Below are 25,366 nucleotides of genomic sequence, written 5' to 3' on the forward strand. Positions count from 1 at the left end.
AAGTTACGCGAGAGCTCCTGAGACCCCGCCCGACGTTGCCCCCTCGCCTCGTCCGCGGCCGTCAAGCCGTCAAGCCGTCAAGCGTGCGTGGCGGAGGCGCTGAATTCACGACAGCCCGGAGCCCCTCCCCTTCCGCCACCTGTCGCGCCGCTCTCCCGTCAGACCCCGCGCCGCCACCCAACTCGAACTGCGGGGCGGAACCCCGCCCCCTGCGAGAGGCCCCGCCCCCTGCCTGCCTGCCTGCCTCCCGCCCTCTCCCTCCCGTTTCCGCGTTTCCGCGTCTCCTTCCTAGCGAGAGCCCCAGAGGCAGGCGGGCGGGTGGGCGGGCGGCCCGGCCGAGTCACGTGACCGCCGCATCCGGGTCCTTTGCGTTCTCGCTCCCTCTCCCAACATGGCGGCCTCAGGTGAGTGAGCGGCCGAGCGCGGGGCCAGGACCGGGCGCCGAAGGAAGTCCGAGCTTGATCCGCCGCGTTCCCGGAGGGGGTTCGCCTCGGGGGCGGAGGGGGGCGCGCCACGGCCGACGGGCGGCTGGGCTGAGGCTTGAGGCGCCTCAGGATGTGGGGGAGGGGGGAAGGGGCCTGGCCCCCTCCCCCCTGCGCACCCCGCTTTTTTCTCCTTGGGTTTTACCGGGTCTGTGCGGCCATGGAGGACGGGGAGGCGCGGCGAGGTGGAGGCGAGGCGGGAGGCCGCCTGGGGACTGGCAGCCCCGCGCCCGCGTGGAGGGAGCAGGCCAGCCCGGAAGGCGGCCGGGCCGGGGCCGCGCGAGGCCGTTGCGGGGCTGCGTGGGGGCGGGGGCGGTTAGAACGCGGCCACGAGTCGCCGGGGGGGGGGGAGGCCGGGAGCGGCCGTGTGCGCGTGCGCGGAACGGAAGCCCAGACCCGGGTCGTGGTGGTGGTGGTGGTGGTGCCCGGCGGCCTGCCTGCCTGCCTGTCTGCCTTCCAAGCACATGCGAGGAGCCCGGATGGGCAAAATGACTTTCCTTCCTCCAGCCCCTTCTCTAACCTTTGCTGCACGACTACTACTTCTCTAGCTGAAGTGGAGCCCGGCGCTCGTATTTTCGCAGAGATCGCAGTATAAATCTTTTTTTTTTTCTTTGAAGATGTTGCAAGAGCCTGGAGGGAGTGGAAATGGGGGTGGGGAGACTTGACTGTGCACCCACGTGGTGGAGAGGAAGCAATGCTAAAGAGTTGGTTTTTGGATTTTTTAACTCCCCTTCACCTCTCTTGAGTGTTTCACAACCAAATCAATGTTCCGCATGAATCTAAATGGGGAGTTAAGAGTTGTTTGGGTTTTTTTGTTGTTATTGTTGTTCCCCTTCACATGATCTTGACTGATTCACAACCAAATAAATGTCTGTCCGGCCTGAATCTGCATGGTGACTTAAGGGCCGGAGAGATAGCATGGAGGTGTGTAGTGCGTTTGCCTTGCATGCATGCAGAAGGACGGTGGTTCCAATCCCAGCAGGCATCCCATATGGTTCTCTTCTCCCCCCCCCCCCTCCCAGCCTGCCAGGAACAGTTTCTGAGTGTAGAAGAGCCAGGAATGACCCCTGAGCACTGCCAGGTGTGACTCCCCCCAAAAAAATAATAAATGGTGACCAGATCAGATTTCATGACCGCTTTTTATTTTGGTGGAATTTTTGGTAGCTGCCAATAGCCCGCATTTGTTTTTAGATAATTGTATACGACTACTAGAGCACCTCGAAGTGGAGTGTGCCTTCAAATAAATTGGTTGGCTGTAGACTCGGAAGCATTTTGTAGCAGTAATTCTTAGGTTGGGGCCTGGGTTTTTTTGTTTGTTTTTTGTGGGTTTTTTTTGGTTTTGGGGCCACACCTGGCGGTGTTCAGGGCTTACTCCTGGCTATCTGCTCAGAAATAGTTCCTGCATGGCTCAGGGCACCGTATGGGACGCCGGGATTCGAACCAGCCACCTTTGGTCCTGGATCGGCTGCTTGCAAGGCAAACGCCGCTGTGCTTAGCTCTCCGGCCCCGGGGGCCTGATTTTTTAACATGACCAGACGTTTTTGGAAAAACACTTGTTGAACCCTACTGTCCCTGGACGCTTATTTCCTAACAGTTTCCCCCCGTGTTGTTACATAGAACAGAATGTGTGTGTGTCTTTTTGAAAAATGTTGCAGGGATTAAAGTGCATTTAAATGTGATGTGGTTGATGATGCCCTTGCAAATCAACTAAGCGCATCGAGGTGGACAGTCTGCTTAGATCCTAAGGTCATTAAAGGAAAGAGTACCATCTCATCCCCCTCGTTGAGGTCTCAAAATTTCAGACTTTAAGTTTTTGTTGAAGGTCACACTTCTTGCGAGTGGCAGAGCAGGGCCGAAATCTTGAATCTGATCAACTTGGAAATATAGCTGGGATCGATGTCGTTTTAATGGAGTGCTTGCTGCTCAAAAGCTTTATCTGGAACCGTACTTAATGACGAAATCGACCAACTTACTGTCGTTCTCTATAGCTTTTGTGGAATTTAAAGAGTTGTAAGAAATGTGATCTGTTTTTTACTTTTCACTAAGGGTCTGTTGAGTGATGCAGCCTTTTGTGCTAGTATTTCTCTACCTTCCGGTCTCCTATAACTCGATTCTGTTAAGTTTTCTTCACTGTGTGAATGTGTAAGTAGGGCTACTGTACGAGACTGTAGTCCAGCTCATGAATTTGCGGGACTTTTGTTTCTTTTCCCATTTTGAATCTTTTAAATCGTGGGCATTTTCAATAATGCATTGATGAAAGCATAAAATTTTGTTTTTAGTATACTTGATGCCGTGTCTTACTAGTTTTTTATGAAAATACATTAAAAATTTAGGCCCCTTCCACTTGGACTATTAGATGAGTTGGGCAGTTTCTTTTCTCACCCCATTGCAAAAAACTCATCTCCAATATGACAAGTTACTGGTTTTCAAGAACAAAGTGCCCCAGCATTGACTACTGAATCTGTTTTTTGCCATTAGGAAAGCAAAGGCTTTGATACAAAACTAAAATACTTTAAAATTGGAAATTAGGTCCACCTGCACAAAGCCTTCATTAGTGTCGCACTTTATTTTTAAGTTACACTAAAGAATCGGGCCTTGTCGATGGGCTGATGACTTTTGCATGTTGGAAGTGCAGGTTGGTTCCCTGGCACTACATGGTTCCCTGAGCACCATTGATAGTAACTCCAAGAACAGCTGATTGTAGCCCCTAAAAAAGGGTAAGTCCTTCAAATCGTGTTACTTTTATAGAGAGAGGATAGTGTGCAGTGGTGGTTTTCACCTGGTGAAAAATCAAGTTTTAGTCATGGTATGTATAGAATATAGAGTAGTATAAAATAAACTCATAATAAAATAGAGTGGTAAGTAAAACAATTTCTAAGTAGCATTACATGTAAGGTATGCTCTCTTAATTTTAAGATGCAACGTGTAGGATTTGAGATAAAATACAACTTGATATTCATCTCAAAATTCTAGAATTCTCTTTCTGGTTTTAAAGGGAGGTGTTAACTTTAGAGAACTTTTTTTAAACAAGTGAGTGTAATTAACTGCCTGTACATTTACAAGTACACAAGCTGATGTTAGTTTCTTAGATTTGCATATATTCTTATAGCTCCATTAGTAGGAAAAGGCTCAAAGAAAGTTACTGGATGTTTTGGGGTTTTTTTGTTTTTTCCGATTTTCTTGGGTTTTTGTTTTGGTGCTAGTAGTGGACCACAGGGTACTTAGTACTTATCTATATCCATTCAAATTATTCTTGGGTGTTTTTTTTTTTTTAATTTACTATTGTAAATTACTCCTGTCTCTGCACTCAAGAATCACTTTCGGTGGGGCCAGAGTGGTGGCTCAGTGGTGGGGCATTTGCCTTGCATGGGGTTCACCTAGGACCTAGAACGGACCTTAGTTCAATCCCCGGCATCCCACATGGTCCCTTAAGCCAGGAGCGATTTCTGATCACATAGCCAGGAGTAACCCCTGAGCATCACCGGTGTCCCCCCCCCCCCCCAAAATAAATTACTTTTGGTTGTGCTCAGGAAACTGGGACTGGGATTCCGGGGATCAAACTTTTCTTGAAAGTTCAGAACTTATCTATTTTGATTTGCCAGTGTAGCTGATCAAACTAAGTGTCTGGAGAAGGAAAAGGCCTGGTGTTTTTCTCAGCTTCTATTAAATTGGAATTAGAATAAGAAAAGTCATGTAGCTGAAAACGGGTCAGGTTTGTGCAATTTGATAGTCCTGACAGTGCCTTATTTTCATCTATACTGAACCATGTAGCACAGTGAAAATGAGACTTCTCAACATACTACATTGTATAAAATAATAAAGATTGTGGGTTCAGGTTTGATTATCTGTTAACTTCTGCTGGGATGGCCAAGGTAATCCTCAGCACTGCACTGCTTGGGAGATACCTGGCGACACAATAAAATACAGCCTTTGGGGCCAGAGCAACAATACAGCGGTAGGGTATTTATATTTGCCTTGCATGCAGCCTACCCAGGGTTTAATCCCCGGCATTCCATATTGTCCCTTGAGCCTGCCAGGAAGCAATCCACAAATATTTTTTTATAAAAAGTAAATAAAATAGATTTATTTTTATGGCTAGATGTTAACAATATAATTAATCCAATTTGAAACACACTTAATATGGATAGATGGAATGCATTTACACAGTCCTATTTAGGAAAATATTGGTCATGAAACGGTTTAGTTCTGGAAAGTTTGCCTAGTCCCAAAACAAAATTTTACCCATTAATATACATTTCTGAATTTTTCATACTTAGTCTGAGCAGTTAAAATAATTGGACTTTGGAGCCAGAGTGATAGCACAGTGGTAGGGCATCTGCCTTTCATGCAGCCAACAACGGACAGACAGGTTGATCCCAAGCCTGCCAGGAGTAACCCCTGAGCGCCATCAGGTGTGGCCCAAGACCGAAAAAAAAAATTGGACTCATTTGCGGACTTTCATCACTAGAATCTTTCACATAGCATGTTTTTGTAGTAAGGTGTATGAATACGCATTGCAAACTCCTTGCTCTGTGTCCTATATCCCCACCCCAGTGAAATAATCCTAAAGAGTAAAATGGGAACTACTAAAAAGTTTATAATCTGATTAAAATAGGGCTTAGTCTGGCAGTCTCTAAAATGAAGAAACTTAATTTTTTACATCACTTCATCTTACTTTTTGAGCTACATGAATTCCCCTTCCTACAAGGTGCAAGTTTCAGGTATGAACTGAAACTCATACAAGAATTAAGCTTTACTAGTGTTTTAATGTTTTTAAATTTGTGGTCAGCTATAAAGTTTGTTACCCCCAGTCCTGTCAGTTTTTTATTACTAATAAAATTGGGTAATAACATTCTGACTATCATAAATATTTTTACATGAATTTTTTATTGTGGGGGTCATCCAGTTCTCTACTGGCATCAAAATCAGAGAGACTGAAATGGATAGACCTTACAGCAATTAGTAGCCTAAATGAGAGGTGGGCCACAATCAATTGAACCTGGTTTGACCACATGCAAGGCAGGTACCATACCTATTATACTATCCTTCTGATCCCCATCCAGAACTTGTTTTGTGAGGTGACTAATAAAGTTTTTTTTTTTAACCAATTTTATTTTTTTTTTTTTTTTTGGTTTTTGGGCCACACTCAGGTTACTCCTGGCTCTGAACTCGGAAATTGCTCCTGGCAGGCTTATGGGATGCCCTGAATCAAACCTGGGTCCATCCCCGGTCAACTATGTGCAAGGCAAACGCCCTACTCCTGTACTATCATTCCAACTATCCCTCCATTTACGATTTAAAGAAAATTAAAGAATTGGCCGGTTCTGTCATTGTAGCAGGGAAACATTAGACAGTGCTTTGTTACCAGAAAAATAATAATATTGAAATCCAAGTATAAGCAAAGGACCTAAATATTATAGAGCTAAAGGACATGGAAGCTTTAGATAATCTTTTTAATTATAGAATAAAATAATGTAGCACATATTTTGCTCTCTTTTTTTTTTTTTTGGTTTTTGGGCCACACCCTGTGACGCTCAGGGGTTACTCCTGGCTATGCGCTCAGAAGTTGCTCCTGGCTTCTTGGGGGACCATATGGGACGCCGGGGGATGGAACCTCGGTCTGTCCTAGGCTAGCGCAGGCAAGGCAGGCACCTTACCTCCAGCGCCACCGCCCGGCCCCTTGCTCTCCTTTTTAAGGCTAGCTCCCTATAAATCATCTCCTGTTTCTGGTTTTTTTTTTTTTTTTTTGGTTTTTGGGCCACACCTGGCAGTGCTCAGGGGTTACTCCTGGCTGTCTGCTCAGAAATAGCTCCTGGCAGGCACGGGGGACCATATGGGACACCGGGATTCGAACCAACCACCTTTGGTCCTGGATAGACTGCTTGCAAGGCAAACGCCTCTGTGCTATCTCTCCGGGCCCTCCTGTTTCTGTTTTAACTGAATCTGTTTTGCTAGATAGAAAGAAACTTCTGTGTCTAAATAAGGAAACTGTAGGTTATGCTGCCAAACCCATTTGAAGATTTTGGATAAGAGAGGAGAGGAGATGTGTTTTCAGTCATGATGTTTATTATTTTGAAATTTCAAGTAATACTAAAGGAAAGGGAGATTTATTTGTCGAGTTAAGGGGTAAGAGTTGAGAAACCCAAAGTTGACTTACACCAAAATTAGACCAAAGGGCAAGTTAATTCCCTGTTTTGCTAGTGGTAATAGTATTAACTTCATTGTATGAACTAACTACCCGTTCTATTTTTCTATTGCCCAACAGGTTAATACATGGGTATTATTTGGTGTTCCTCTGCCCAGACCCATTAGAATAAGAATCTCCGACCTTGTTATGGGATATGTTTGGGGTCCTGCTATGCTAATAATTTATTCTTAGCTTGATGCTGAGGGTGGAATCTGGAACTCCTGGATGCAAAGAATGTATCTTTCCTTTGAACTCTTGCCCTAAAAGTAAGGATCTTTAGGTAGCAGGGTGCTAGTCCTAGGCACTACGTTTTAATTAGATGGAAAAGAGTGATTAAACCTGATCATCAATATTCTGTGGGCTTTATGTCTTGTAAAAATTACTTATTGAGGGGCCGGGCGGTGGCGCAAGAGGTAAGGTGCCTGCCTTGCCTGCGCTAGCCTTGGACCACAGTTCGATCCCCCGGCATCCCATATGGTCCCCCAAGCCAGGAGGAACTTCTGAGCGCATAGCCAGGAGGAACCCCTGAGCGTTACCAGGTGTGGCCCAAAAACCAAAAAAAAAAAAAAAATTATTGAAATGTCCCTAGATTTTTGTATGTAAAATTAGGGGAAGTAATACTATAGACTTTTTTCCAAAGCCTAGAATAAGTCCAAAATAATTAGCCTGGTTTATCATAACTGATAACTTGAGAAGTAGGATTAGTTCTAAGTCACTTGAGAAAGTGTGGAAATTTCACATTTACAGCCATTTTTTCTCTGTATATTGCAGCCAAATTCATCTGATTTGCACATTGAGACCATAATACATCAGGTGCTTATTGTATCCAGAAGGCTGTCCATAATATTCATAGCAAACAGGTCATCTTCATTTCCTGAAAGTTGGATTTTAAAAGAAAGGCAGGTACCAACTGAGAGTAATCTTCAATTAAACAGTGCATCAAGTTCCAGATACTTAGTCCTGTTGGATTGAAAAATAATATGAGAATTGAAACATGTAAGAGCAACTCATGATTATAAAACCTGTAAAAATGATATGTCAACAAAGCTGCTTGACTTTTTTCTTATGTAGTGGCTGCTCTCAGGGGCCATTTTTAGAATTTGAATTAGTCCTTTCTTCTGATTTGTGCCATCTCAAGTTCTGAGGACTAGATAGTTAAAGAACTAAGGTTAGTCTGCAAAATGGAGTCATCTGGAGATTCCTAAAGATTTTGTAACCACGACAGTCGAAAGTGTTGGTTCTTAGGGATTTTCTTTGTTTTGCCCCTAGTATCATAGCTCATCTAAGTATGTGATGTTACAGTAGGGATGGAGAGGATTTTTTTTTCTTGTAGAGGTAGGTCAGCTGTGTATAAAACCTGACCATTTGCATTTCTTTTGTTTTTGGGCCACACCAGGAGTGCTCTGGAACCACTCCTGGCTGGGCTCTGGGGAACCATATGCAGTGCCAAGGAATCCAACCTGGGTCAGCTCTGCAAGGCAAGCACCCTTCCTGCTGTTCTCTCTTCAGCACCATAAAGTGAACATTTGAACACTTGCAAATGATTTACATTGATTGCAGTAACTTGCTACATAAGTTTCTTAGAGGCTGGAAGAGCTTCAGACTTGTTATTCAAAGCCCTAAATTATATTCTTGTTCTGCCATCTACTTTCTCTGTAATATATCCAGCATAGTTATTTAACCTCTTTGAGACTTAATTCCTCTCTACCTTTGGTTATTTTATAAGTATCAAATAAATGTTATAGAATGTTAGGAAGTTTCTTTATTATTTTCTATAATTATGTGTTTAAAGAGATTTGCATAATATATTTCTGCAGTTTTTTTATTTTTTCATTTTCCATTGTATTTTCCTTTTGTACTTCCTCTTTATGTCTACATAGTAATCCTTTGTAAAAATGTGTCATAGTTCAAATTTCTGTGAGTTTTATATTTACTAAAATGTACAATATATAAGTACTGGGTTGTTAAGGCTAATCTTTATCTTGCCTTTTTAAAACAGCAAAAAAGAAGAATAAGAAGGGAAAGACTCTTTCCCTAACAGACTTTCTGGCTGAGGATGGTGGAACTACTACTCCTAAACCAGTCTGCTGGGCCGATGAAACAGATGATATGGAAGGAGATGGTAACTTTTTTTTCTTTCTTTTCTATTCTGTTGAAAAATTTTATTTTTCTGGGCAGATCCTATTACATAATAATTCACTCTTGTCATTTTAAAGCAACATGCTGATTTGTAACCTGATTATAGTTTTCTTTAATAGAATTTTAGGGGTGTTTTGGTTTGGGTTTGGGTTTTTGGGTCACGCTCAGAAATTGCCCCTGGCAGACTCGGGGGACCCTATGGGATGCCAAGATTCAAACCACCAACCTTCTGCATGCAAGGCAAACACCTTATCTCCATGCTATCTCTCCGGCCCCATGGTTTGGTTTTTTTTTTTTTTTTTTTTGATTTTGGCTTTTGGGCCACACCCGGTGACGCTTAGGGGTTACTCCTGGCTGTGTGCTCAGAAATCTCTCCTGGTTTGTGGGACTATATGTGACGTCGCGGGAGGTGGGGGGTCGGACTACAGTCCATCCTAGGTTAGCGTGTACCAGGCTAACGCCCTACTGCTTGCGCCACCGCTCTGGCCCGAATTTTAGGTTTTAGAATAGGAGTTTGTGATAGAGACTGTGTGGTGCTTCAAGAAGTTGGTGTTTGGGTCTGGTAGTGGAGCAGTGCAGTTAGGATTGTGACAATGATAGTTAAAACTAATCACTCCAGACAATATCTGGGTGTTGAACAGAGATAAAGTGGTAACCCACTATACTCCTTTGTTAACAATAGTGCAAACCACAGTGTCTAAAGGAGGGAGAGAGAGGTAAAATGGCTGCCCCAGAGACAGGTTGAGGGGTAGATTGGAAGAAGCTAGGGACATTGGTGGCAGGAAATGTTCATGGGTGAAGGTGAAAGATGATGTACATTGTAAAAGGAAACTGAATCATGAGCAACTTTGTAACCTTGGTGTTTAAAAAAAAGTAGGTGTGGGGCCGGAGAGAGATAATACCTGGGTAAGGCACTTATCTTGCATGCAGCTGACCTAGTTGATCTTTAATACAATAAGATTCCATGGAACATGGCCAGGGGTTAGTTCTGACTTTTATACTTACAGCCTTTTTTTCTTCATTTGAAAAGTCCTAGGTTATTTCCATTTAGGACTAAAATTCTATGTTCTCATAAAAGCGACCTTGTTTAGTTTCAGGGGAAGGTGTTTGTTTTTACAGTTTATTAATTGATTGGGGTTTGGGCCCCACCCAGCAATGCTCAGGGGTTACTCCTGATTCTATGCTCAGAAATTGCTCTTGGCAGGCTCGGGGGGACCATATGGGATGCTGGGAATCGAACCAGGTCAGTCCCGGTTAGCCGCATATAGGGCAAGTACCTTAACGCTGTGCTATCTTTCCAGCCCCATAAAAGCAATTTTGTAATGTGACATAAGCCATCTATATATTTTGAGCAGAGAAATAATTCATTTTAGGAGCTATTATTATGAAGTCATGGTTTCCCAAGAAAGGCACCAGAGAAATAGTGGATAAAGTGTTTATTTACCTTGCACACAGCCAGCTTGGGTTCTGTCCCAGCAACCCATGGGGTACTCTGAATACCATTAAGTATGGCCCAAAAGCCAAACAAAATGTTCTGAATTGGGTAAATTGTGGTAGGAAAGTACAGAAGAGCTATAGGGTCTATACACATTCCGGATTTTAGTAGTAGCTCAGAACAGCATAGTTTTTTTAATCATTGGGTATGACAAATCCAATCATTTCATCTTTATTGCTTACTGAAGAAAGCTCTTTTGCCACTCTTTTAGAACTTTTTGTTTCTTGGTGGGAGATAGTTATAGTCATACCCAGCTCTGATCCTGGCTCTGCACTAAGGGATCACCCTTGCAAGGCAAGTCCTTTGCCTGCTACATTATTACTCCAGTTCCCTTATCTTTTCTTACTAATTTTAGGCACCATGATTTGGACAATGTTGTTAATCAAAGGGATTATGACTTTAAAAAAGTCATATGTATTCTACTTTGCATACAATACATGTTAATGCCTAAACAGTTTTCTGGCTGGCATTTTTTTTAATCTCTTATGAGGCTTATTTAATATTTGATGGTGCATGCATTTCTTACTCTATCAACTAACCATTCTACACCAACAATGTTGAAAGTTTTCTCTAATTTATTATATCTGCTTTTCTAGTTTCAACTACTTGGCACAGTAATGATGACACGTATAGGTCAGCTCCAATTGACCGTTCCATCCTGCCCACTGCTCCACGGGCTGCTCGGGAACCCAATATCGACCGGAGCCGTCTTCCCAGATCTCCACCCTATACTGCTTTCCTAGGGAACTTACCCTATGATGTGACGGAAGAGTCCATTAAGGAGTTTTTTAGAGGATTAAATGTAAGTGTAAAAGATTTTGGGCAGGGACTTGAGCAATACAGTCTAGTGGATAGGGCATGTACCTTGCACACAGCTGTCCTGGGTTCTATTTATGTCATTCCATCTGGTCCTCCAAGCCTGCCAGGAGTGATACCTGAGTGCAGAGCAAGGAGGAGTACTGCGCAATGCCAGGTGTGGTCATTAAAAAAAAAGGTCTTGGGCAATTAATATTATGGTTATTAGTATATTGGTAGTGAATATATTCTAAAGGTGTGCTTAGAAAAGTGATATACAGTTGATAAAATCATAGCTCTTTAAGAATGTCTTAACCATTGCCAGTCAAATTTAGTAGTTAAAAGTACCTTATTGATATAGAAAAAGTACTTAAGAGGGGCCAGAGTGGTGGTGCAAGTGGTAAGGCATCTGCCTTGCCCGTGCTAGCCTAGGACGAACTGAGGTTTGATTCCCCCCAGTGTCCCATATAGTCTCTGAGCATAGTCAGGTGTGGCCCAAAAGGAAAAAAATTAAAGGTACTGGGGCAAGAGCCATAATACAGCAGATAGACTAGCATGTGGCTGACCCAGGTTGGATCCAGTGTCCATTATTTTCCCCTAAATATTGCCAGGAATGATTCCTGAATGCAGAGACAGTAGTAACCCCTGAATATTTATATGTGTGGCCCTAGCTGTATTCAAAGAAGGTTTTATCCTGCTTTTATCTTTATCCCATTTTGTTGTGGGTTTTTTTTTCTCCCCCCGATTTCTTTCCTGTGAGCCCTGGTTTGGGTTCCTGAGCACCACTGAATGTAGGGCCCCATCTCCCCATGCACCACCCAAAAAAACCTTGGAAGAATTGGGCAGTGGTGTGGCTTAGTGGTAGAGCACTTACCTTGCATGATTAAGACCATAGGCTCCAATCCCTGACTTAAACTGAATGGTAATAGAGTCAGTACTTGTAATGAGAAACTCCTAAAACTTGAACTATTAAATAAGGAACAGTAGAGTCTCTTCTGTTCCATTAAACTTTCTTTTCCTCTTGGAGATAATTAGGTTCTTAGAAATCTTTTGAGACATTCATGGCATGTTACAGTGTTCCAAAAATAAATGATTATTTAAAAAGAAATCTTATTTATTTCAGATCAGTGCGGTACGTTTACCACGTGAATCCACCTTTCCAGAGAGGTTGAAAGGTTTTGGTTATGCTGAATTTGAAGACCTGGATTCCTTGTTCAGTGCCCTCAGCCTCAATGAAGAGGTAAAATATGAATGGGTTGTGGAAGAGATGGAAGCAAACAAATAACATTTATTAAACTTACTTACTGTTTGGTAGCTAGTTTCTGTTTTGTTTTGTTCTGGACCCACACTTGACTTTGCTGAGGGAACTATATGGGTTGCCAGGGATTGAACCCAGATTGCTGCTATACTCTACCCACTGTACTACCTCTGGTTTGCTTCAGTAGCTGTTTAAAACTTTCTGATATTTATAAAGTAAAGCCTAGGTTATTGGATAATCTTAACATTTTAGCGAGTCATATCTCACTTGATTGGTAGAATAGACCCCAGTGTTTTCAGGAAATTCACTATTTTGTTCATTTGAACATTGACTTTGCTTCTCCAAACTGTTTTTGGATACTTTAGGGTCAAGGATGGGGATTACATACCCAGCTGTGCTCCAGGCTCAAGTCTTTTTTTCCCTTTTTATTTTTTGGTTTTTGGGCCACACCCGGCGGTGCTCAGGGGTTACTCCTGGCTGTCTGCTCAGAAATAGCTCCTGGCAGGCACGGGGGACCATTTGGGACACCGGGATTTGAACCAACCACCTTTGGTCCTGGATCGGCTGCTTGCAAAGCAAACGCCGCTGTGCTATCTCTCCGGGTCTTCCCCCCTTTTTTTTAATATGCGGTTAAAAGGCATTTGTGATTGGGTTTTGGTCATAGTGTTCCAGTACCCATCCCTTCACCAGTGCACCTCTCCCAGGCATTCCCATTCCCTTTGTGACAAGCTTTCTACTAGTGGGACCAGTCCTCCAGGATCTTGTGGGTTTTTTTTTTTTTTGAGTATTATTACCATACTGTATATTTATATATATGTATGTATGTATGTATGTATGTATGTATGTATGTATGTATGTATGTATACACATACATACTCACTTGGGTCATGCAGGTTATTTGATTCAGTGCGCACGCCAAATCAAATGCACATGGTCTCCGGTCTCTGTCGGGGGCTGAGCTGAAGAGGTAGGCAGCTGAACCTGTATGCCACTGAACTATTTAACCCACAATATTCATTGTCGCATTTAATTAAGTGAAAAACCCATTTAAGGCAGTAAAGTCATGTAAATAAATACTTATAAATCCTGAATCCTTATAATAAGATTTTGGAGTATAAGGATTCAGGGGTTTTTTGTTTTGTTTTGTTCACCCGCGACGGCTCGGGTTATTCCTGGCTATGCGCTCAGAAATCACTCGTGGCTTGGCGGACCATATGGGATGTCGGGGTGGAACAGTGGTTTGTCCTAGGTCAGCTATGTGCAAGGCAAATGCCCTACCACTGCATCACCGCTCCGGCCCTGGGTATATATTTTCATTTTTGAAATATACCAGTGGCTGCTGCATTTTCCACCTTGACTTATATTTGTGTCACTAAATTTTCCCAGTTTTTAAGGGTAAAATTGGGGGGGGTCGGCTTATACTCGAATATATACGGTATATCCCATGAATGAGTGCAATCATTCTATCCTTTTCCCTTTCATATTACATTCTTCGTGTTTGTCTATGAATAAGCAAATTTTGTAACTTCATTTATTTCCTTATAGCTTTGCAGTGTTCCATTCTGTTTATGTACCAGATTCTTGCTATTATGAATAGTACTGCACGGAACACAGGAATGCAGATGCTTTTTCTGCATTGTGTTTTTGGGCCTTTAGGGTATATATTCTCAGGAGCAGTGTTGCTGAGTCTTATGGAAGCTCGGTCTCTGGCTTTGAGGAATGTCCATATTTTACCCAAAAAAGGCTGGACCAGTCTACATTCTCCCAGCGTCTGCCAACACTAGTTGTTTGGGAGAGGGGAACAATACTGGTTCTTGTTTTGTTCGATGTGTGCCAGTTTTTGTGGTATGAGGTGTGATTTCATTGTCATTTTGATGTGCATCCTAATGATTAGAGATATGGATTTTTTATTTTTTTTTATATATTTATTTTTTTATTTATTTTTGGTTTTTGGGTCACACCTGGCAGCGCTGAGGGGTTACTCCTGGCTCTATGTTCAGAAATCGCTCTTGGCAGGCTCGGGGGACCATATGGAATGCTGGGATTCAAACCACCGTCCTGCACGCAAAACACCTTACCTCCATGCTATTTCTCCGGCCCAGAATTTTTTTTTAAATGCTTCTTGGTTATTTTATTTCTTTGAGGATTTTTGTTTGGTTGGTTGGTTTTGTTTTTGGGTCACACCCAGCAGCGCTCAGGGGTCACTCCTGGCTCTATGCTCAGAATTCACCCCTGGCAGGCCTACGGGACCATATGGGATGCCAGGATTCGAACCACTGTCCTTCTGTATGAAAAGCAAACGCCTTACCATCATGCTATCTCTCCAGCCCCTGAGGATGTTTCTTAAATTTCTTTTGTTGTTGTTGTTGTTTGTTTTTATTTTGGGGCCATACCTGGTGACACTCAGGATTTACTCCTGGCTTGGGAGACCATATGGGATGCCCCGCAGTCCTAGGTCCGCCCCACGCAAGGCAAACGCCCTACCACTACGCCATGGCTCCAGCCCCTGAGGATGTTTCTGTTCATCTTTTCTCCCCAGTTCTTAATGGAATTGGATTTTTTTTTTCCCTTGTAAAGTTCTATCCGTGTCAGGTTCATTCTTGACTCTTCTGGAATCATTTCTGGTGGGGTGTCAGGGATTGAACCTATGTTGACTGTATGCAAAGCAAGAGCCTTATATTAACTCTGGTCCTTATTTGGGGAGGGGGGGCACTCGGGTTTAATCCTGACTCTGCATTGAGATCACTCCTGGTAGGCTCCAAGTACCATATGGGATGCCAGGAATCGAACAGAGGTCCATCCCGGGTTGGCCTCATACAAGGCAAATGTCCTACCGCTGTGTCTTCGCTCTGACCCCTGGTCCTTATCATTTTAAGAGGGCTCAGACATTTCTCGTTAGAATGTAATTTAAAAGAATTTTCAGAAGTATTAAATCCTTTTTTTTAAGAGCCTCCTATAGATGTTTTTCTGTTTACAATAGAGTAACTCACTCATAGGGAAAATTACACCTATTTAGCTTTTAGTTTGGGGACAGTGGAAAAAACTTAATTATTATATATTTATTCTAGTACTTTTGATGATTTCTGTTGATTTTAACATAGTTCAAGTAAAAGATAGTAAGCATCTGTTACTGTTTGTTAACTTTGGTTTTGGGACCAGACCCAGCAATCCTCAGGGGTGATTGAACCTAGGTCAGTCTTATCCAAGACGAGTGCCCTACCTGCTATACTATATTAATAGATATCAAGTTATATAAGAGTGACTAATTTTAAACAGTCAACATGAGGAGGCTTTGCTTTTTCAATTACAGAAAACACTACTCCTTCATTGCTGCTACTCCGTTGTTCCACTGCCATTAGTACCATGCATAATTTTATATTCTCAATTTTTCACAAAACACCTTTAAAATCATTCTCGGAGTCAGAGTGATAGTATGGCAAGTAAAGTGCTTGCTTACATGCAGCTTTTGTAAATTCGTTCTCTTGCAATAATCATCCCCTAAACCCCACCAGAAGTGAGCTATGAACAAAGCAAGGTGTGGCCCCAAAATAAAAACCACTACTATAAAAAATGCTTTTGGGGGCCTTGAAAAGTATCCAGTATGGTCTCCTGAGATTGCCAGGAGTAACCCCTGAGAATCACTTGAGTGTGGCCCAAAAACAAAAAATACATATTTTTCATTTCATAATGGGTAATCTTAACCATGATAATCTTTGTGGGGGGGGGGTCCACACCCGGCAGCGCTCAGAAATCTCTCCTGGCAGGCTTGGGGGACCATATGGGATGCTGGGATTTGAACCATTGACCCACCATCCTTCTGCATGCAAGACAAATACCCTACCTCCATGCTACCTCTTCGGCCCAACAATTATAATCAAAAGTTCATGTGGAATAAGATTAATTTTTTTTTATGGTTTTTGGGTCACCCCCGGCTGTGCTCAGGGGTTATTCCTGGCTCCATGCTCAGAAATTGCTCCTGGCAGGCACGGGGGACCATATGGGACGCCGGGATTTGAACCGATGACCTTCTGCATGAAAGGCAAATGCCTTACCTCCATGCTATCTCTCCGGCCCCGGAATAAGATTAATTTCTAAGAGAAAAACTATACTAAGTTGGCTAACAGGAAGAGGGGGAGAAGTTTGCACCATTTTTGAAGTATATGTAGCACCTTCTTGGGAGTGAACATACTTTGTAATGCTCAGAGATCACTCATGGCTTTGCTTTAAGAAATTAATCCTGGCAATGATTGTGACCATATGGAATGCAAGGATTGAACCCAGGTCAGCCACATGCAAGGCAGATGCCCTTCCCCCATTACTATCATCTCAGTCTGAAAATGTTACTTTTTTAATCACACCAGGCATGCTACATTCAACAATATGGGTGTAGTCCTGGGATTGAATTTGAGTTTCATGTATGTAAGGGAAGCACAGTACCACTGAGCCACATCTCCAGGGCCAGCCATACCAGTTTTTTACTTATTTCAAGTCAGAAAAGGCTATTTACCTAAAGTTTACAGACTTAAAATACTGTTATGACCTAGACATACAAGTTATTTCCTATTCAGAAGATAAAACCTGTATTATATTAAATACTAACATTTAATATTTGGAGACTGGGATTATAGTGAGTAGGGCACTCGCCATACACATTGCCAACACAGGTTTGATTCCTGGTATCCTTTATGGTTTCCTAAACACTGCTGGTGTGCCCCCAAAACGTGCGTATGTGATATTTTATACTTAATATAATTCTGGGTTGGTTTGTTTGTTGCTTTGGTTATAGGTTTGTTGAGATTGGGGAGCACACTCAATGATGCCCAGGGGTTTACCCCTGGCTCTGCACTCAGGAATCACTCCTGGTGATGCTTGAGGGACTGATACCCAGGGTCAAACCTGGGTCTGCCACTTGGAAGGCAACTGCCCTGCTCACTGTATTATCTATCTCTGACCCCTACTGTTAAGCTTTTTCAAACTATAGATTCTACTCTGAAATGAGGAGGAACTAGGAACTATCAACAACAGAATTAATTGGGTTCTCAAAAGTATATAAAAGAATGAAATGGGGGCCAGAGAGATACATGGAGCAAGGTGTTTGCCTTGCATGCAGAAGGACAGCATCCCCTGAGCCTGCCAGGAGCGATTTCTGAGCAAAGAGCCAGGAGTGCTGCCAGGTGTGACCCAAAAACAAACAACAACAAAAAAGAATGAAATGGGAAAGTAAAGAAAAAGAGTATCCTGAAGGACCTGATTTATCCAATGGGGCTGAATGGGACCAGAGCAATAGCGCAGCGATAGGGCATTTGCCTTGCAGACAGCTAACCTAGGGCGACCTTGGTTTTATCCCTTCTGATCCTGGCTCCCATATGGTCCCCCAAAGCCAGGGGTGATTTCTGAGTACATAGCCAGGTTACCCCTGAGCAACACTGGGTGTGGCCCATAAAAACAAAGGTAATGCTGAGTAAAGGAATTTGTATAATTAATTTGGTGTTTCAGATGTCAAATGTTTATAAAGGATTCTTAGCCAACAGATTGAAGTGTTGGCTAATTTACAGTGGGTTTTTTCCCTTTATCTTCCTTCCTTTCCCCCAGTGCTTCTGCTATGCCCAGACATTCAAGGTCACTCATGGAATTTGTGCATAATGGGGCAAAAGGTTGGTTAATATGGTCCTATGCTCTCAGTCTTTAGGTAACAGGAGAATTCGAGTGGATGTTGCTGATCAAGCACAGGATAAAGGTAAGGCTAATTTTAAAAATAAACTTGAGTATTGCAAACCAAAGTGCCTAAAAGGGAAGTTTGTCATTGAGGCAAACTGTGTAGTAGGAGACTGAATCCTGTTGAAGGGATGGGTATTCGAACATTATAAGACTAACTTAATCATAAAAAGCTTTGTATCTCATGGTGATCCTATTTAAAAAAATAAAAACGGACTTCCACTGGGTTTTTTTTATATATATATATATTTTATTTAAACACCTTGATTACATACATGATTGTGTTTGGGTTTCAGTCATGTAAAGAACACCACCCATCACCAATGTCCCAAATCTCCCTCCTCCCCACCCGACCCCCGCCCGTACTCTAGACAGACTTTCAATTTCACTCATACATTCTCATTATTAGGACCGTTCAAAATGTAGTTATTTCTCTAACTAAACTCATCACTCTTTGTGGTGAGCTTCCTGAGGTGAGCTATAACTTCCAGCTCTTTTCTCTTTTGTGTCTGAAAATTGTTATTGCAAGAATGTCTTTCATTTTTCTCAAAACCCATAGATGAGTGAGACCATTCTGCGTTTTTCTCTCTCTGACATTTCACTCAGCATAATAGATTCCGACTTCCACTGTTTTTTTAAAGTTCAAGGATGATAGTGTCAGAAATGCTGCTTTCAGAAAAATAAAAAAGTCGTTCTCAACTAGGACAAATTTGCATGCACCCCTTCTGAATGGTTTAAATGTTTGAAGAATGCTACTGATACCTAAAAGGGTCTGTACATAATTTTTATGGTGCACAGGACAGCCATGCCCATAGCAAGAGTTATATGGCCCAAATTGGTAATATAGTGATTAAGGACGCCTAATTATTAAAGCACATTGAATACAAATGGAACCTAATTGGTATATTTTGGTGGGAGAGGTGCTATGCGTATGAGTACTAAGAGCTAACTTGTGGGTGATTGTTTTGTTTTTTATTTTTCATGTATTTGTAGACAGGGATGATCGTTCTTTTGGCCGAGATAGAAACCGGGATTCTGACAAAACAGATACAGACTGGAGGGCCCGTCCTGCTACAGACAGTTTCGATGACTACCCTCGAAGAGGTGATGATAGCTTTGGAGACAGTAAGTTCATTTCAATGAATTAGTTGTTTCTGTGATAAATATATTAGTAAAGGTGATTACACGTATTGTTGCAGGTGATGACATTAGTAGATAGAAAATGGGGCTGGAACAATAGTGTAGCAGGTAGGGCATTGCCTTGCATCCAGTCAACCCATTTTCAATCCACTGTACCCCCAAATGGTCTCTCAAGCTAGCCAGACATGCTTTCTAAGTGCTGATCCAGAATAGTTTCGAACTTCAAAGCCAAGAATCACACACACACACACACACACACACACACACACACACACACATAAATGAATGAATCCAGGGAGCTGGAATGATAGTATAGTGAGTGAGTTCCCTTCTTGCACATGGTTGATATGGGTTAGGTCCTCATCATTGGGTATGATGAAAGAAAGGAGACAATGGAAAGAAAATTGATAAATTTCCTGAAGAATATATACATTTCTCCTTTTTGGAGATAATGATATATAAAGAAAGAAAATAGACTCTACAAGTTAGATATTTAAACTAGTGCTTCGAGTTCAAGGTTCCTGAAGAAAATTCAGTAGCTTAAATCACTTGTCCAGTAAACACAAGGTTAAGAGAGCCCTACCCAATGCTGTCTACAAATACTGAAGCAGTTCTGACAGCCTGTTAGAAATCTTCAAAAATGGGACCGGAGATATAGCATGGAGGTAAGGCGTTTTTTCATGCAGAAGGTCATCAGTTCGAATCCCAGTGTCCCGTATGGTCCCCAGTGCCTGCCAGGAGCAATTTCTGAGCATGGAGCCAGGAGTATCCCCTGAGCACTGCCAGGTGTGACCCAAAAACCACAAAATAAAAAAGAAATCTTCAAAGAGGCCCAGAAGATGGCTCTGGTTTAGAAAGCACCAGCACTAAGTAACATCCAAAATTAATTGCATTAGTTTAGCAACAGTTCAAACATTCTTTTTAGGAAATCTTTTGCAATAACAAAATTCTGGGGCCCAAGTAGATCAAATGCAGGCAGGCATTTGCCTTGCATGCAATCAGCCCTAATTTGATCCCTGATATCCTATAAGGTCCCTGAGCAGTTTTTTTTTCCCCTGCCCGCCCTGCCAGTGCTTTTCTACACTTATAGACGCTCCCAAGTTTACTTCTTATTCTTCTATTCAGGGATCACTCTTGGTAGGCTCAGAACACCATAAAGGGTGCCTGAGATTGAGTCCAGATTGTTCATTTGCAAAGCAAGTGTCCTGTCCACTCTACCATTGCTCTAGCCCAAAGATCAATTTCATTGACATACTTTGTACCTTAAGGGTAGGGAAACTATATTAAATACAATAATTGGGAGAACAGTGATAGCACAGCAGTAAGGCATTTGCCTTGTACGCCCTACTTGGGACGGACCTGAGTTTAATTCCCAGCATTCCATGTGGTCCCCCAAGTCTTCCAGAAGTAACTCTGAGCACCACCAGATGTGAGCCCCCTCCCCCCCCAAAAAAAAAAACAGTAATTGGGGGTGATTGTTGATGGTAGAAGCTGCGGTGTTGGAACATAGTATGAAACCCAGTCATAGCAGCATGATGCCTAAAAATTTTTTTTTGTCTTCGAACCATACCCAAGTGATGCTCAGAGCTTACTTCTGGTTCCTAAAATTTTTAAATTTAGGACAGAGATTATGATGTGCATTTGTCAGTTCAGTGAATTATAGCTTGTATATCCAACACAAGATCCAACAGGAGTTTTTTGGTTGATTAGTTAGGTTTTGGGGGCTTTTTGGTTGTTTTTTTGGGTCACACCCGGCAGCGCTCAGGGATTACTCCTGGCTCTATGCTCAGAAATCACTCCTGGCAGGCTTGGGTGACCAACAGGAGTTTATGTGAGCTTTTGGGGTTAGGTTTGGTCCTTGCTACACACAGCTGTGGTCAAGGCTAACTCCTGGCTAATTGTGGCAACATTGGGAGAAATACTTAGGGATACCATGGTTGGCTGCTTGCAAGACAAATACCATCATACCCACAGTACTATTTATTCCGGCTCCTTATGGAGCCTTGTGGAGGTACCACACCTAGCAGTGTTCTGAGTAGTAGTCCCAGTTCAGTGCTCAGAACTATGTGGTGCCAGGGATCAATTCTGGACCTTCTTAATGCAAATGTGTCCAGTTTACTGAGCTATCTTTTCAGCCTTAGTTTTCTAAAACCTTTTTGGAGAAGATTATGTAATGTTATAACGACCCAAGGAACTGCAGAGATGCAGTAAAGCAGATGAGACACTCGTCCTGTACAACACCACAGAGCACTCGAGGCATGGCACACATTCACACATCAAGGTTTTTGGAAAATGTGCTGTTGAATAAAGAATGGCATACTACTTCCTATAACGTGTTGTAACCATGATAGCTAGGTTAAAGGTCAAGCAGAAGTGCGTAAATATTTAAATTAGAGGGCTGCAGAGATAGCACAGCGGTAGAGCCATTTGCCTTGCACGCAGCCAAGCCCGGACGGTGGTTCGAATCCTGGCATCCCATATGGCCCCCCCAGTCTGCCAGGAGTGATTTTTGAGCGCAGAAGCAGGAATAACCCCTGAGCACCACCAGGTGTGATCCAAAAACTAAAAAAAAAAATTCAAACCAGATACATACTAATTGTCAGTATGATTATGGAGTGAACCCTCTAGCTGTTTCTACAAATTTCAAAATGGAAGTAAACCTGGCAAAATACTGCCATTCAAAAATCTCAGTAATAGGCTATGGTAGTTGTGATTAAATCCTTACACTGACAAGACTATGAAGGATACTAGCTGAGGTACTTCACTTGACATTTGTGCAATCATCTTACTATGCTTGCATAGAAATGACTCAAATCTTTCAGAGGCCCAGGAATAAGAGAGCTAATATACATAAAGGACATAACTATTCTCTGAAGTCCTGAATTGAGATCTACCTACATACAGTGTAGATAACTGAAATAAGTGAGTATGCTATTGTTATCCAGAGTTACAAGTTTGTAAGACTGTGTGACTCCAAAATCAGGTGAACCAGCCTATTAAAGTGTTGAGAAATGGCTTCAATGCCTACTTTTCACACAGGAGCTCCCAAGTTCTATTCCCAATACCATCGTATGTATAAAGCCAAGCAGCATAGAGCTTAGAGAAAATGCAGGAAACAACTCATGCTAAAGATCACCCTCTTTGGGGCCAGAGTGGTGGTGCAAGCAGTAGGGCACTTGCCTTACGTGTGCTAGCCTAGGATGGATCGAGGTTCCATCCCCCAGCGTCCCATATGATCCACCAAGCCAGGTGTGATTTCTGAGCACATGGCCAGGAGTACACCCTAGCATCACTGGATGTGGGGGGCCCCCCACCCCCAAATCATGCTCTTTGTTTTGCTGCTTTGGGCTTATTCCTGGCTCTGCACTCAGGGATCATCCCTGCTGTCCAACTCAGGAGACCTATATATGGGGTGCTGGGGATCAAAGTTAGATCGGCTGCGTACAAAGCAAATCTCTTACAAGAGCTCATTCCGTCCTCTTCTATATGAAGAACATAGTGAATGACATTGTCTTGATATTTAATTTTACCTAAACATTTCTCTGGCTGTGATTTGTATATCCTTCTTCTCTCTAGAGTATCGAGATCGTTACGATTCTGATCGGTACCGAGATGGCTATCGGGATGGCCCACGCCGGGATATGGATCGCTATGGGGGCCGAGATCGCTATGATGACCGAGGTGGCAGAGACTATGATAGAGGTGATAATCCCACAGAGATTGCTTTCTCTTGAGATTTTTCTTGCCTTTTTCTCCAGTGTGATAAACCACGATTTGGCATGTGTTTACAGGCTATGATTCCAGGATAGGCAGTGGCAGAAGAGCTTTTGGTAGTGGATATCGTAGGGATGATGACTACAGAGGAGGTGGGGACCGCTATGAAGACAGATATGAAAGACGAGATGATCGGTCTTGGAGCTCCAGGGATGATTATTCCCGGGATGACTATAGGCGTGATGATAGAGGTAAGAATTACTGTCTTGGGCTAGGATAGTAAGTAGCAAAGTGGATAGAGCTTTTGCCTTGCACACGGCTGATCCAGGTTCGATCCTGGCATCCCACATGGTCCCCCTAATGATTTTTGAGCACCGCTGGTGAAGGCTCAAAACGAGGATTGTGGGGCCGGAGATATAGCACAGTGGTGTTTGCCCTGCAAGCAGCTGATGCAGGACCCAAGGTGGTTGGTTTGAATCCCGGTGTCCCATATGGTCCCCCCTGCCTGCCAGGAGCTATTTCTATTTTTTTTGTTTGTTTGTTTTTGTTTTTGTTTTGTTTTTTGGGCCACACCCGTTTGACGCTCAGGGGTTACTCCTGGCTATGCGCTCAGAAATCACCCCTGGCTTGGGGGGGCCATATGGGATGCCGGGGGATCGAACCGCGGTCCGTCCTATGTTAGCGCTTGTAAGGTAGACACCTTACCTCTAGCGCCACCTTCCCGGCCCTGGGAGCTATTTCTGAGCACATAGCTGGGAGTAACCCCTGAGCACAGCCAGGTGTGGCCCAAAAACCAAAAAAAAAAAAAAAAAAAAGAAAGAAGAGGATTGTCTCTTAAGATATTTTGATTAATATTTCAGATTTCAATAGTACAAGAAAGGAGTTTGCCTTGCGCACTGTGACCTGGGTTTCATCCCCAGTAGCACACATGGTCCCCAGAATACTGCCAAATGTTGCCCCAAACAATACTTAATAATTCATATTCCTTAAGTAGATGCAGAATTTACGCATTATAAAGACAGCAGAGCACAGCACTGGCTATGCTTGACAGTGATAATAAGGTAAACTTCTCGTCTTCATTAAAATGGGTTTTGAGAGAGAAATATTCCTTTTTATAACTGAAACCCAACTACAAACATGTTTGTGAGAAATATATATATATATATATATAAAAGAATAAGAATAATGGCCTGGAGAGATAGCACAGCGGTGTTTGCCTTGCAAGCAGCCGATCCAGGACCAAAGGTGGTTGGTTCGAATCCCGGTGTCCCATATGGTCCCCCGTGCCTGCCAGGAGCTATTTCTGGGCAGACAGCCAGGAGTAACTCCTGAGCATTGCCGGGTGTGGCCCCCAAAAAAAAAAAAGAAGAAGAAGAAGAATATAAAATAAAAAATATAAAAAAATAGGTTTTGGGTTTTTTGGTTTTGGGGCCGGGCCGCACCCGGCCGGCGGTGCTCAGGGGTTACTCCCGGCTGTGTACTCAGAAATAGCTCCTGGCAGGCATGGGGACCATATGGGACGCTGGGATTTGAACCAACCAATCTCTCCAGCCCCAAGGGTTTTGAGTTTTTAGTTACTTGGTTTTTGGTCAGATATTTTAGGTAGAAAATGGGAAGACATTTTCTGGAAATTCTTTCGATGGGGTCTTATTTTTATTAACCCTTAAATTAAGTGCTACTAACATATTAAGCCTCGCTTTTCAAAAAGGAAGTAAGGCTTAAATACATAAATAGTAGTTGGCTGTGTGAAGTATAAAAGACTAAATTTGGAGGCTGGAGAGATAGCATGGAGGTAAGTCATTTGCCTTGCATGCAGAGGGACGGTGGTTCAAATCCCGGCGTTCCATAGGGTCCCCTGAGCCTGCCAGGAGCGATTTCTGAGCATAGAGCCAGGAGTAACCCCTGAGTGCTGCCGGTGTGACCCAACAACAAAAATAAATAAATAAATAAATTTTGCTGATTCCAGTGCCATTGTACTAGTGATTGAAATTGGTACCTCCAATATATCTCCAGTGTTAGAACATTATATATATATAAACACATTATATATAAACATTAGGGGCCTCAGTGATCGCTTCTTGCCTTGGATGCAGCCAATTTAGGTTTGATCCTCAGCACCCTATCTAATATTTCCAAGCCCTCCAGGGTGATCCCAGAGCTCAGAACCAAGAATAAGCCATGATAACTACCAAGTGTGGCCCCAAAAGTCATTATATTAGAAATGTGGCCTCTTGGGCCAGAGAGATAGCACAGCAGTAGAGCATTTGCCTTGCAAGCAGCCGATTCAGGATGGATGGTGGTTCGAATCCCAGCATCTCATATGGTGCCCTGAACCTGCCGGGACTGATTTCTGAATGCAAAGCCAGGAGTAACCCCCTGAGCGCTGCTGACTGTGCCCCCCCCCCCCCAAAATATGACCTCTTAAAAGTGGCAAATGATAT

At 42.9% G+C, this 25,366-nt stretch overlaps 1 protein-coding gene across 5 annotated transcripts in view; it reads left to right on the forward strand.

The window, feature by feature from the left end:
- The first annotated feature begins 318 nt into the window (after window positions 1–318).
- The window catches only part of EIF4B (eukaryotic translation initiation factor 4B), a 36,029-nt gene continuing 10,981 nt past the window's right edge, over window positions 319–25,366 (forward strand). For 4 of the 5 annotated variants that reach the window (XM_049783388.1, XM_049783389.1, XM_049783392.1 and 1 more), the window contains exons 1-8: window positions 7,619–7,665; window positions 8,669–8,791; window positions 10,900–11,105; window positions 12,222–12,338; window positions 18,039–18,093; window positions 19,065–19,196; window positions 22,788–22,913; window positions 23,003–23,176. In XM_049783388.1, the coding sequence (XP_049639345.1) occupies window positions 7,650–7,665; window positions 8,669–8,791; window positions 10,900–11,105; window positions 12,222–12,338; window positions 18,039–18,093; window positions 19,065–19,196; window positions 22,788–22,913; window positions 23,003–23,176 (949 nt within the window). In that variant the 5' untranslated portion in view covers window positions 7,619–7,649. Of the gene's footprint in view, window positions 405–7,618; window positions 7,666–8,668; window positions 8,792–10,899; window positions 11,106–12,221; window positions 12,339–18,038; window positions 18,094–19,064; window positions 19,197–22,787; window positions 22,914–23,002; window positions 23,177–25,366 lie in introns of those variants that run through there. The other variant, XM_049783391.1, reaches the window with a different exon arrangement.

The sequence above is a fragment of the Suncus etruscus genome, chromosome 11, assembly GCF_024139225.1.
Source record: "Suncus etruscus isolate mSunEtr1 chromosome 11, mSunEtr1.pri.cur, whole genome shotgun sequence".
NCBI lineage: Eukaryota > Metazoa > Chordata > Mammalia > Eulipotyphla > Soricidae > Suncus > Suncus etruscus.